This window comes from Scyliorhinus canicula, chromosome 12 (assembly GCF_902713615.1).
Source record: "Scyliorhinus canicula chromosome 12, sScyCan1.1, whole genome shotgun sequence".
Lineage (NCBI taxonomy): Eukaryota > Metazoa > Chordata > Chondrichthyes > Carcharhiniformes > Scyliorhinidae > Scyliorhinus > Scyliorhinus canicula.
The window spans coordinates 72,813,237-72,827,252 of NC_052157.1; the positions used below are offsets into that span (position 1 = coordinate 72,813,237).

The following is a 14,016-nucleotide window of genomic DNA, read 5'->3' on the forward strand; positions in this document are numbered from 1 at the left end:
GAGAGAGGAAGAGAGAGAGAGAGAGAGGAAGAGAGAGGGAGGAAGAGAGAGGAAGAGAGAGAGAGAGGAAGAGGGAGAGGAGAGAGAGGGAGGGAGTGCTCGGAGAGACTCATGCAGCACCCACGCTGATGCATGTGGGGAGAGTGCAGGTGGTCCACTTGTCCTTTACACAGTGAGTTAAGGCAGGGTGTTAAGGGTTGTATTAAAAACACATTTTGCACAGTTACGAGATAGTACCCCTTAGGGGCAGCTTCAATCTATAATACAAAGCAACTTTACATATTCTGTACAGAATGCTTTAGCACAAGAGATAGCCGAAGGAAGGGGAAGAGAGAGGGAAGGGGAGGGGGAGAATGAGCATAGGGGAAGAGAAGTCAGGGATGGATAAAAAAAGAAGGGACAGGGAGGAAAGGTATGAGAGATGGGGACATAGAGAGGAGACTGGCAGAGACAGAGTTATTTAGAGTGACAGAGGGAGGAGGCAGAGAGTAAGGAGGGGGTAACAGAGGCAAGAGTGACAGTGGAGAGAACGATGGAAACATAGAGGGGGTTGGGGGGGTGAGGATAGCAGAGGAGGATAGAGGAAGGGAAGAGTGAGGGACAGAGAGCGAGGGATGGGGAGGCTGGATTCAATAACAGAGTGGGGAAATCTGTACAGAGCTCCTAATACAATACGATCCGATAAAAATGTCCCATGAGAGACTGGGGTTGAAACAAACAGAAGCAATCTACGTTTCCCCATACACAATTAGTGGGGGAGTATAGTTTTCCTTGAATTGCAGAGTTATTTGTCTTGTGCGTGCGTGCTGGCCCTCACGAAAGCCATCTGCACCCTGGCTCACTGCAGCGGCAGAGCTTCGATCAGACACGCCTGGAATGGGCCCAGCCCACCGTCCTGTGGGCTGAGGGCGAGGGAGGGGGTGGGTGATTAGGGGGTGAATGGCCAAGGATTCATTAAAAGCATTCCTCGCACGTTTGTCCCACAACACCTCCCCTCCGCCACCCCCAGCGGCAGCTGCTGACGTCCCGGTGCATTGTCCTGACGCTGGCTGTCGGCACAGTCTCCTTGGGCACGAGGCAGGCATCGAGCGATTCCAAAGGGGCCTGTTTTGCAACGTCGCCCATCACTGCAAACCCATCCCCCGCCCCCTCCCCCAGTGGCATGTCCTCGCACTTTTATGCATTAATATATTTATATATATAATCTATATATAAAATAAAAACCACTTTGTTGAGCGGACACCATCCATCCTAACGCCTTCATCACCTCACGTTGGCACCGGGTTCGCCGCTCTCGCCTGGGGACGGCTCTGACCTCTCTGTCCTCTCCTGCTCCTCCCCTATCTCGGCCTCCTCCTCGCCCCTCGCCAGCGAGTCCTGGGACGGCTGGCCGGACGGGGACTGTGGGAAGGGGGAGGACTGCGCCTGCTCATTTGGGGTAGCCGTCTGCATGATCTTCTGCCGCACCTCGCGAATCTTCAGCTGCAGGCACACCTTGGTGGGGAAGATGTCCGAGTAACGGGCCTGGAAGGCTGCAGTGGCTTGAGCTGGGAGTGAAGGGTGGGAATGGAGAGAGGGAGGGAGAGGGACAAAAGGTGAGGGTGAGGGAGAGAAAGAGAGAGAGAAGTTAGTAAGCAGTTCTCACCACCTAGGTTTAACGGAATCACAGAGCCTTTAGAGTGCAGACGGAGGCCATTTGGCCCATCGATTCTGCATTGACTCTCTGCAAGGGCATTCTGCCCAGTCCTGCCCCCCCCCCCTGTCATAACCCTGTAACATTGTACATTCTTCATTTTCAGAGAGCAATCCAATTCTCTTTTGAATAGCTCGATCAAACCAGTTCCCACCAGCCTCCCAGGAAACTCATTGCAGATTTCACCACCCATCACTTTTGCTTATTTTGCCAATTATTTTGAATCTGTGTCGGTGACAATCTCTTGAGTGGGGACCGTTTCTCACTATTTACCCTGTCCATACCCCTCAGGATTTTGAATACCTCTATCAAGTGGTGGAGTGCATTGTGTACATGGAATGCACTGCCAGCAGGTGTGGTGGAGTCAGCATCATTACGGACATTTAAGCGACTCTTGGACAGGCACATGGACAGCAGTAAATTGAAGGGGTGTGGGTTATTTTTATCTTAGATTAGGTTAAAGGGCTGGCACAACATTGTGGGCTGAAGGGCCTGTACTGTTCTAGAAAAACAGTTCCGACCTCTCCAATCTCTCCTCATAGCTACAGTTGCTCATCCCAGGAATCAATCTTGTGAATGACCTCTACTATATCCAATGGTTTCATATCCTTCCTCAAGTACAGTGCTCAGAACTCGACACAGTGCCCCAGACGAGGACTAACTAGTGTAGTTAGTGTAGATGTAGAATCTCATTCCACTTGTACTCAATGCCTCTATTAATAAAGCCAAAGTTAATGTACGGTTGATTAGCTACTTTCTCAACATGCCCTGCCATCTTCAATGTTTTTTTAAAAACTTATTAAGGGCCGGGGATCGAACCCGGGTCCTCAGTGCCGTAGGCAACAGGGCTAACCACTGCGCCACCGTGCCATCTGTCCTGCCATCTTCAATGACTTATGTACATATACTTCAAGGTCTCTCTGCTCCTGTACCTTCTTTAGAATTTCCCCTTTATTTTATTCTGTCTCTCCACATTCTTCCTGCCAAATGGAATTACCTCTCATTTCTCTGCAGTGAACGTCATCGGCAACTTGCCCAATCCACCAAGATATCTCAGCCCCTTTGAAGTGCAAGACTGTACTTATCACAACTGAAAATGTTTCCAATCTTATCGTCTGCAATATTGAAATCCTGTCCTGCCCATCACAGTCTTGGTAATTAATATATATTAGGAAGAGCAAGGGTCCCAGCACTGACCTGGGGAACCCCTCTATAAACGTACCTCCAATCTGAAAGACAAATGTTTATCTCGACTCTCTGTTTCCTGTCACTTTTAGCCCACTTTCCAGACCAGCCCAACATTCACCGTGCCCATGACTATCTTGCCAATGGCTATCTTGCCAATGGCTATCTTGCCATTTAAATCCATGAGCTGTAATTTTTCACGCAAGTTTTGTGTGGCACTGTAGCAAATGCCTTTTGAAAATCCACATACACCACATCAGAATGTTGCCCTGATCCACCTTCTCTGTTAACTCCTGAAAAAGCTCCAGGAAGTTAGTTAAACATGGTATTCCCTGAATGAATCCATGCTGGCTTTCCTTAATATATCCTGTACTTGTCTATTGATCACTGTTGATTCTGTCCAGAACTATAATTTCCAGCAGCTTCCCCACAACTGAAGTCAAACTAACTGGTGGAGTTACCGGCTTCATCATTGCAGTCCTTTTTGAACAATGCACCATTCTCCAGCCCACTCGAACCATCCCTGTTTCTGAGGAAGGCTGGAAGATTATTCCTCGGGTCTCTGCAATTATCAGTCTCAATTCTTTCACTCCCCCTGGTAAGTGCAAGGGGGTCGGGTGAGTGCAAAGGCGATTGAGTAACTGAGAGAGAGACCAGCAGCCATGTTCAGAAGGAGAAAATTGTCCCTCACACTGAGAAAGATGGTGCTGATTTTGTGAGTTCATAAAATTTCCCATGTGTGTGAGAGACACAGTCGCTTATATTCCTGACTGAGAGATGGAGGGAGAGAGATAGACATGCAGAGAGAGCAAGAGCCACACACAGAGGGACCCCATATGTGATCGATTGAGAGACAGGGCTCCCTTAGCTGACAGAGAGAGGGGGGAGAAAAGAGAGGTAGGCGGGCGATGGGGTGAAGGAGGAGAAGGAGAGAGAGGGACAGGGGTAAAGAGGGCAGGAAGGGGGCAAAGACAAGGAGAGACAGACGCCTCCATTTTGGGAGAAACAGAAAAAGAGAAAGTCCCACTCTACTGACTAAGAGAGGGAGAGTCCCTCTTACCAGACGAGTAAGAGAGAGAGAGGGAGAGAGTCCCTCTGACCAGACGGAGTGAGAGAGAGGGGGAGAGAGAGAGAGAGGGGGAGAGAGAGAGAGAGAGAGAGAGAGAGAGAGAGAGTTCTTCTGACCAGACGGAGTGAGACAGACAGAGAGGGAGAGAGTCCTTCTGACTAGACGGAGTGAGAGAGAGAGGAAGAGAGGGAGAGAGAGTCCCTCTGACCAGACGGAGTGAGACAGACAGAGAGGGAGAGAGTCCCTCTGACCAGACGGAGTGAGACAGACAGAGAGGGAGAGAGTCCTTCTGACTAGACGGAGTGAGAGAGAGAGATCCTCTGACCAGACGGAGTGAGAGAGAGAGGAAGAGAGAGAGAGAGAGTCCCTCTGACCAGACGCATTGAGAGAGGGGGAGAGAGAGTCCCTCTGACCAGACACAGAGAAAGAGAGACAGAGACAGAGAGAGTTCCCCTTCCTAGACGGAGAGAGAGAGGGAGAGAGAGAGATAGAGAGAAGAGAGAGAGGGTCCTTCTTACCAGACAGAGAGAGAGAGGGAGACAGAGAGAGTCCCTCTGACCAGACACAGAGAGAGATAGGGAGAGAGAGTCCCTCTTACCAGACAGAGAGAGAGAGAGAGACAGAGAGAGAGTTCCCCTTACCAGACGGTGAGAGAGAGGGAGAGAAAGAGAGAGAGTCCATCTTACCAGACAGAGTGAGAGAGAGAATTCCTCTTACCAGACAGAGTGAGAGAGAGGGAGAGAGAGAGAGGGAGAGAGAGAGAGAGGGAGTCCCTCTTACTGGACAGAGTGAGAGAGAGGAAGAGAGAGAGAGAGGAGAGAGAGTTCCTCTTACCAGATAGAGTGAGAGAGAGGAGAGAAAGGAGAGAGAGAGAGGGAGAGTCCCTCTTACCAGACAGAGTGAGAGAGAGAGAGACAAAGAGAGAAAGTGCCTCTTACCAGACAGAATGAGAGAGAGAGACAGAGTCCCTCGAACCAGACAGTGAGAGAGAGAGTCCTGTGGTAGTCACCACTAGCAGTATTATATGTATTACGGTAAGACACATATACTAGAGGTACATGGGTAAATCCCTGCCTGCTGGCTCCGCCCAGTAGGCGGCGTATAAATGTGTGTGCTTGCCGGTGCTGCAGCTATTCCGTTTCCAGCTACAGGAGGCACAACATCTTTGCTCAATAAAGCCTTGATTATTCCACTACTCTCGTCTTTGTGGTAACTGATAGTGCATCAATTTATTGAGCAAAAATTTTTTAAAATGATGGATCTTCGCATCAAGCCTGATCGCCTGCAGCTGAGCCCTCAAGCAGCCAACGCTACATCCGCCTTTCTGCCTGCTTCGAAAGCTACCTCCGAACATCCGCTGAGGAACCCTCGGACGCACAGAAGCTCCAAGTCCTTTATTCACGGATGAGCCCTGACATTTTTCCTCTCATCCGGGATGCTCCCACTTACTCTGAAGCAATGGAGCTCCTGAAGGAACATTACGTTCAGCCAGTCAATCAACTATACGCCAGGCACCTCCTGTCCATGAGACAGCAACTCCCCGGTGAGTCCCTGGACGATTTCTTGCTTACCCTGCACATCCTGGGGAGCAACTGTGACTGCCAGGCAGTTTCGGCAGTCCAGCACACAGAACTTTTAATTAGAGACGCTTATGTCACGGGCATGAAGTCTGCGTACGTCCGCCAGCGCCTATTGGAAGGGGAGTACGCTTGATCTTGCGGGAACTAGGCAGCTCGCAAACTCGTTAACAGTGGCCTCCCATAACGTCCAGTCGTACGCCCCCGACCGCACGGCACCCTCATGGGCATCGTTGGCCCCACCAGCTACCGACTCCAGCCCACCGCAAGCCTGCGCCGCGCCAGCCGGCCAACCCTGGGGGGCCCAAATGCTATTTTTGAGGGCTGAACAAATACCACCGGCAGCACTGCACGGCGTGGAGTGCAACCTGCAACGGATGCAGAAAGAAGGGACACTTTGCTGCTGTGTGCCAGGCCCGGTCGGTCGCCGCTGTTTCTGGGCCCAGCGTTCCTACACCCCCCCCACATGCGACCCAGGGGTGCCGCCATCTTCTCCGCAGGCCACGTGCGGCCCGTGGGCACCGGCATCTTCGGCGGCATTTTAACCGCGCCTCAGGACCCCTGCTCGTCTGCCCATTCATCGTCTGCCGCTACCTCCAGCACCGCTGACCAGCCCGGGGCCTCCCAGCATCTGCCGCAGATCGCCTCGATGACCCTGGACCAGTCTCGGCCCCGCAAACTCGCGACTGCAACGACAACGGTGAAAATCAATGGGCACAAGACGTCCTGCCTTTTTGACTCCGGGAGCACAGAGAGCTTCATCCACCCCACTACGGTAAGGCGCTGTTCCCTCACGATACACCCCATCACCCAGAAAATCTCCCTGGCCTCCGGATCCCATTCTGTGGAAATCCGGGGGTACTGCATCGCGACCCTCACCGTCCAAGGCGTAGAGTTCAGCAACTTCCGGCTCTATGTCCTCCCCCACCTCTGCGCTGCCCTGTTACTCAGCCTGGATTTTCAGTGCCACCTCCAAAGCTTAACCATAAAATTCGGCGGGCCCCTACACCCCCCCCCCCCCCCCCCCCCGCATGCAGCCTCACGACCCTTAAGGTCGATCCACCTTCCTTGTTTGCGAACCTCACCCCGGATTGCAAACCCGTCACCACCAGGAGCAGACTGTACAGTGCCCAGGACAGAACCTCCATCAGGTCGGAAATCCAATGGCTTCTGCGGGAAGGCATCATTGAGGCCAGCAACAGCCCCTAGAGAGCCCAAGTGCTAGTAGTAAAGACTGGGGAGAAGCACAGGATGGTCATTGACTACAGCCAGACCATCAATCGCTACACGCAGCTCGACGCGTACCCACTCCCACGCATATTTGACATGGTCAATCAGATTGCACAGTATCAGGTCTTTTCCACATTGGACCCGAGGTCCGCCTACCACCAGCTCCCCATCCGCCCGGAGAACCGCAAATACACTGCGTTCGAAGCAGATGGCCGCCTCTATCACTTCCCTTCGGTGTCACTAATGGGGTCACAGTCTTCCAACGTGAGATGGACCGAATGGTTGACCGGTACGGACTGTAGGCCACCTTCCCGTACCTAGACAATGGCACCATCTGCGGCCACGATCAGCAGGACCACGACGTTAACCTTCTAAAATTTCTTCAGACCGCCAAACTCCTTAATCTCACGTACAATAAGGAGAAATGCATGTTCCGCACCAACCGCTTAGCCATCCTTGGCTATGTCGTGGAAAATGGAGTTCTCGGGCCTGACCCTGACCGCATGCACCCCCCTCATGGAACTCCCCCTCCCCCACTGCCCAAGGCCCTGAAACGATGCTGGGGTTTTTCTCCTACTATGCCCAGTGGGTCCCTAACTATGCGGACAAGGCCCGCCCACTCATTCACTCCCAATTTTTCCCCTGACAGCTGAGGCCCGCCAGGCCTTCAACCGCATCAAGGCAGACATCGCAAAGGCCACAATGCATGCAGTCAACGAGTCCCTCCCCTTCCAGGTCGGGAGCGATGCATCGGACGTAGCTCTGGCCACCACCGTCAGCCAGGCGGGCCGGCCCGTGGCCTTCTTTTCCCGCACCCTCCATGCCTCTGAAATTTGGCACTCCTCTGTCGAAAAGGAGGCCCAGGCCATTGTGGAAGCTGTGCAGCATTGGAGGCATTACCTGGCCGGCAGGAGATTCACTCTCCTCACTGACCAACGGTCGGTTGCCTTCATGTTCAATAACACACAGTGGGGCAAGATCAAAAACGATAAGATCTTGAGGTGGAGGATTGAGCTCTCCACCTATAATTATGAGATTTTGTATCGCCCCGGGAAGCTCAACAAGCCCCCTGACGCCCTATCGCGCAGTACATGTGCCAGCGCACAAGTGGACCGACACCAGGCTCTCCACTCTGACCTCTGCCACCCGGTTCTTACATTTCATCAAGGCCCGCAACCTGCCCTACTCCATTGAGGAGGCCAGGACTGTCACCAGACACTGCCAGCTCTGCGCAGAGTGCAAGCCACACTTCTACCGGCCAGATCAAGCGCACTTGGTGAAGGCCTCCCGCCCCTTTGAGCTCCTCAGCATGGACTTCAAAAGGTCCCTCCCCTCCACCGACCGCAACACGTACTTTCTGAACGTGGTTCGATGAGTACTCCCGATTTCCCTTCGCCATCCCATGTCCCGATATGACTTTTGCCATGGTCATTAAAGCCCTCCACAGTATCTTCACCCTGTTTGGTTTCCCCACCTACATCCACCGTGATCGGGGATCCTCCTTTATGAGTGATGAGCTGCGTCAGTTCCTGCTCAGCAAGGGCATTGCCTCGAGCAGGACGACCAGCTACAACCCCCGGGGAAACGGGCAGATGGAGAGGGAGAACGGGATGGTCTGGAAGGCCGTCCTGCTGGCCCTGCGGTCTGAAAATCTCCCGGTCACCCGCTGGCAGGATGTCCTCCACGACGCGCTTCACTCCATCCGATCGCTCCTCTGCACAGCGAATAACGAATCCCCCCATGAACGTCTCTTTGCCTTCCCCAGAAAGTCCACCTCCGGGGTCTCGCTGCCAACATGGCTGACAGTTCCTGGAACCGACCTCCTTCGCAAGCATGTGCGGACACACATACTAGAGGTACAGGGGTAAATACCTGCCTGCTGGCTCCGCCCAGTAGGCAGCGTATAAATGTGTATGCTCTCCGGTGCTGCAGCCATTCTGGTTCCAGCTACAGGAGGCACCACATCTTGCTCAATAAAGCCTCGATTATTCCACTACTCTCGTCTTTGTGGTAATTGATAGTGCATCAAGTCCCTCTTACCAGAGAGAGAGAGAGAGGAGAGTGAGAGGGGGACGTGAGAGAGAGAGGGGGACGTGAGAGAGAGAGAGAGAGGGGGGGGGGGGGGGAGCGAGAGAGGGGGGGGGGAGCGAGAGAGAGAGGGGGGAGCGAGAGAGAGAGAGAGGGGGGAGCGAGAGAGAGAGGGGGGGAGCGAGAGAGTGAGGGGGGAAGCAAGAGAGAGAGGGGAAAGCAAGAGAGAGAGGGGGGGAGCAAGGGAGAGAGGAGAGGCGAAAGAGAGAAGGGAAGCGTGAGGAGGGGAGTGAGAGGGGGAAAGCGGGAGAGGGTGAAAGCGGGAGAGGGGGGAAGCAAGAGAGGGGGAAAGCTAGAGAGTGGTGAGCAAGAGAGAGGGGGAAGTGGGGAGCGAGAGAGGGAGAGTGGGTAGTGAGAGAGAGAGGGGAGAGTGCAGGAAAGTTACAGGGCGAGAGAGAGAAAGAGAGAGGTTGAGAGTCCTTTCCTTACCTGATGGGAAGAATCCGTGTTCATGGAACAGTTGCATGACCAGTGCCCGCCTTTGGTCCAGTGTCCGTCTGAGTGAAGAGTATGGCACCTTCTCAAACTCCAGATCAGCCAGAACGTCATCAGCATCTGATCCCTGGGCAGCTGCACAGAGGATAGGAGAATAATAGAAGTCAGCTGACAGCAAAACACAGCACCATCAGCCCAATCTGTTCACCGAAATGGAGTTTTCTTACACATACCCAAGCCAGCCCGATGACTGCGCACTTCCATAACATCCCCCAGCAGCACCCATCTAAGCTCACTTGCTGCTCAGCCGCTCTTCCATTCCTTTTTTACCCAATTATTTTTTCCAATTAAGGGGCAATTTAGCGTGGCCAATCCACCTACTCTGCACATTTTTGGGTTGTGGGGGCGAAACCCACGCAGACACGGGGAGAATGTGCAAACTCCACACGGACAGTGACCCAGAGCCGGGATCGAACCTGGGACTTCAGCGCCGTGAGGCAGCTGTGCTAACCACTAGGCCACCGTGCTGCCCTGCTCTTCCATTCCTTTGTTGCCTCCAGACACGACTCTTCCAGTGCACTCCTGGCTGCTCTCCCCACATTGCCCCTCTCCGGAAACATGAGGTCATCCAAAACTCTGCTGCCCTGTCTGAACTCTCAGAAAATCCCGTTCACCCATCATCAGAGCACTCATTCCTCTACACTGCTTCCCAGATCAACACTGCCTCCATGTTACAATTATCAGCCTTGTTTTCAAATCCCTTCATGGCTTTGGTCCTTCCCATCTTAGACCTCAAACTTTTTCCAGCCCCTACAATGCTCCCTATCTCTGTAACCTCCTCCAGCCCCTACAACCCTCCCTATCTCTGTAACCTCCTCCAGCCCCTACAACCCTCCCTATCTCTGTAACTCCCTCCAGCCCCTACAATGTTCCCGATCTCTGTAACCTCCTCCAGCCCCTACAACCCTCCCTATCTCTGTAATCTCCTCCAGCCCCTACAATCCTCCCTATCTCTGTAACCTTCCTCCAGTCCCTACAACCCTCCCTATCTCTGTAACCTCCTCCGGCCCCTACAACGCTCCCTATCTCTGTAACCTCCTCCAACCCCTACAACCCTCCCTATCCCTGTAACCTCCTCCAGCCCCTACAACCCTCCCTGTCTCTGTAACCTCCTCCAGCCCCTACAACCCTCCCTATCCCTGTAACCTCCTCCAGTCCCTACAACGCTCCCTATCTCTGTAACCTCCTCCAGCCCCTACAACGCTCCCTATCTCTGTAACCTCCTCCAGTCCCTACAACGCTCCCTATCTCTGTAACCTCCTCCAGCCCCTACAACCCTCCCTATCTCTGTAACCTCCTCCGGTCCCTATAAAGCTCTCTATCTCGGTAACTTCCTCCAGCCTGTGATGAATGTAGAAATTCCTATATGTTCTATTTTTTATTTGTGGCAGTGATGTTGTTAAAAACCCTAGTTTTTGGGGATTTACGGTGGTGGCCATGGAGTGAGCGGTCGCATATTTGGTAGCTCCTGCTTAAAGTGGAATTAGTCGGTCCTTTCTCCGTCTGAGGGATGAAACCTTTGGATGAAAAGTTGTGTCGGAGTACCAAGAGAAGGTGTAACTCCTCTGGAGTGGCTGGTGGATGGATCCACAAACGAGGAGTGGGTCGAGAAGAAGGAGTTGTTGGAGCAGGAGAGTCTTGGAGGTGTTAAGATGGTGAAGGGCAAAGGGCCTGTGCTGCCCACCCAATGGTCAACGGAGCAGCTGGTGGACTTATTAAAGGATAAGTTCAGCCAGCAGAGAAAGGAAGCCCTGGAGGAGCTGGCCAAGGTGCTGGAGCCGCTAAAGCAGGGATTGACCGAATGGAGGAGAGGCTGGAGGCCCAGGGCCGGGCAATCCAGAAAATGGGAGAGGCGGTGGGAGAGAACGAGGATCAGCTCGCCTCATTAGCGGCCTAGATGGAGGTGATGCTAGAGACCCAAATGAGGCTGAAGGAGAAGGTGGAGGACCTGGAAAATCGCTCCAGAAAGCCTACTTTGAGGATCGTGGGGATGACCAAAGGCATCGAAGGAGCGGAAGCTGGGACATTTCTGGCCAAAATGTTGGAGAAGCTAATGGGGAGTGAGCCTTTGACCGGCCTCTAGAGGTTGACCGAACGCACAGGGCGCTGATATGGAGGCCACAGGCGGGCGAGGCCGCCAAAGGCGACGGTGGTGCGGTTGCACCGCTTCTTGGACAAAGAAAGAGAAGATTCTGCAGTTGGCGAGGTAGATGAGGAAGTGCACTTGGGAAGGGAACGAGCTGCGGGTGTATCAGGACCTGGGAGCAGAACTGCCGAAGAGGAGGGCCAGACTTAATCGGGTCAAGGCTGCCCTCTTCAAGAAGGGGTAAAGTTTGGGGTGTTGCAGCCAGCCCGCCTCTGGGTTACTTTCCAGAATCGAGAATATTATTTTGGTACACCAGAGGAGGCGATTGGAATTTCTGAGGGACAATGGACTGGCAGGAAAAGAAGGAGACTGAACTTCTGAGGAGGTGTTTTTTTTTTACTGTTCTTGGAAAACCTTTTCCCTTTTGAAATGGGGGAGGTTTGTGATGGTGAGTGGGAAGCTGGAGAAGATGCCGGTGGTTATGATAAACATTTATGCCCCTAATTGGGATGATGTGGATTTTAAGAGGTGGTGCTGGGGAAGATTCCTGACCTGGACACACATGGTTGATCATGGGCGGCACGGTAGCACAGTGGCTAGCACTGTTGCTTCACACCGGGTCCCAGCTTTGATTCCCGGCTTGGGTCACTGTCTGTGTGGAGTCTGCACATTCTCCCTGTGTCTGCGTGGGTTTCCTCCGGGTTCTCCGGTTTCCTCCCACAAGTCCCAAAAGACGTGCAGTTAGGTAATTTGGACATACTGAATTCTCCCTCCGTGTACCCAAACAGGCACCGGAATGTGGTGACGAGAGGATTTTCACGGTAACTTCATTGCAATGTTAATGTAAGCCTACTTGTGACAATAAAGATTATTATTATAGGTCCTACAAAGGAAAAGTAGTATGGGAGGCCTGGCCTTCCGAAACCTCAATTCTACCACTGGGCGGCCAAAGCAGAAAGAGTAAGGGAATGGGTGAAGGAACCCGGAGCCGAATGGGTGAGGGGAAGAGAGTTCCTAGCGAGGGACATCCCTCCGAACCCTAGTCACAACCGCACTCACGTATCCTCCGATGAAGCACTCGAAAAGCCCAGTGTAGTAGCCACGCTCTGAATGTGGTACCAGATGAGACAGCGCTTCTGTCCAACTGAAACGTCCATTATGGCCCACCTCTGCGCAACCACAGGTTCACTCCCGCAACAATGGGCAACACCGTCAAAAGGTGGAGACAGGCGAGGAGACACTGACAATTAGAGACATGTACACAGACGACAGAATAGAGAACCTGGTAGAATTCACGGAGGGATTTCAACTACCAAAAGGAAACAAAATGAGACATATACAGATCAAAAACTTCCTCCATAGGGAAACGACGACGTAACCCCAGTTACCAGGACTTTGCGAGTTCACGCGGGTGACCTAGGGGAGGGAAACTGTGGGGACCTGTAAAGGTGACTGCTGGACAGGACAATGAAAAGATGGGAGGAAGAGTTTGGCATAGAAGTAGGGGGAGGAGTCTGGATCAAAGAACTCCAATCCACAAGCACAGGACTGAGCCTAATGCAGCACAAGGTGGTGCACAGAGCGCACCTAACCAGAACCCGAATGAGGAGGTAAAAAATAAAAGAAAATTACTGCAGAGCTGGAATCTGAAACCAAAAGAGAAAATGCTGAAAAATCTCAGCAGATCTAGCTGCATCTGTAGGGAGAGGAAAGAGCTAACGTTTCGAGTCCAGATGACCCTTTACCAGCAACTAGTAGAACAGGATGGGAGGAAGTGGTGAGGTGGGGTGGGGAGAGAAAGTTCACAACAAAGAAAAGGAGACCGCGAGGTACAAAGGACAGAGTTGCAGGGTCTGGCCTGAGGGCAAGTGGAAAAACCAGAGTTAACAACAAAAAATATAATAAAGTAAAATAAACAGTTAACACACGCTCGGGCTACACTGGGGAGTTCAACTGACGCAGGTCGGCCAAATGGGGACCACGGCCACAGAGGGAGGGGAGACAAGTATGTGTAAATATGTATCGTAATCGTTGTTTCTGTTTTTGTTTTTGTTCTTTGGTTTACCTCTTTTGTATTATGCAGTTTTTCAACCTGTAACAACCTATGAACTGAAATCTGTAACATTAAATGTGAATACCAATAAAAACAGTTTTAAAAAAATAGTTGATTTTAACAATTTACTTGTTTTCAGAGGGATGGCTAATAGGATATTATTTTGATTGCTGGAGATTTCCTTGAGAGTAGATAATTTACGAGGGATTGCGCTTAGTCCTAGCTAAGCAGATGATGGGACATCGTTGATGTAATTAATGGGAGGAGCCAGGTCTGTCTGTAGTTTGCAGTTTTGCCAAATGCTGTTAGGTTGAGCAGAAGAGTCTGACAAGACAGAAATATACTGGATCTGCTCTTGAAATACACAGATAAGCAAGTAGCCTGATTGCTAACTTTATTTACGAGTGGATCTTGAACTGTAATGGGATGCTTTGTTGGAATATATATAGTGACAGGTGTAGATAGTGGGTGTTTCCTTTTATTTAAGAACGGTTTAACTGTTAATTGCAAGGCTATTTCTTTGATGTTGATGCGATAAAT

The 14,016-nt window shown here is 52.0% G+C and overlaps 1 protein-coding gene across 1 annotated transcript; it reads right to left on the bottom strand.

Moving 5' to 3' along the window:
- Window positions 1–177: 177 nt before the first annotated feature.
- LOC119974285 (protein capicua homolog) lies at window positions 178–12,580 on the bottom strand. The gene is made up of 3 exons (XM_038813057.1): window positions 12,483–12,580; window positions 9,272–9,462; window positions 178–1,547 (listed from the first exon to the last, which is right to left on the bottom strand). The coding sequence occupies exons 1-3, from the start codon at window positions 12,578–12,580 to the stop codon at window positions 1,264–1,266; spliced, it is 573 nt and encodes a 190-aa protein (XP_038668985.1). The 3' UTR covers window positions 178–1,263.
- Window positions 12,581–14,016: the final 1,436 nt, after the last annotated feature.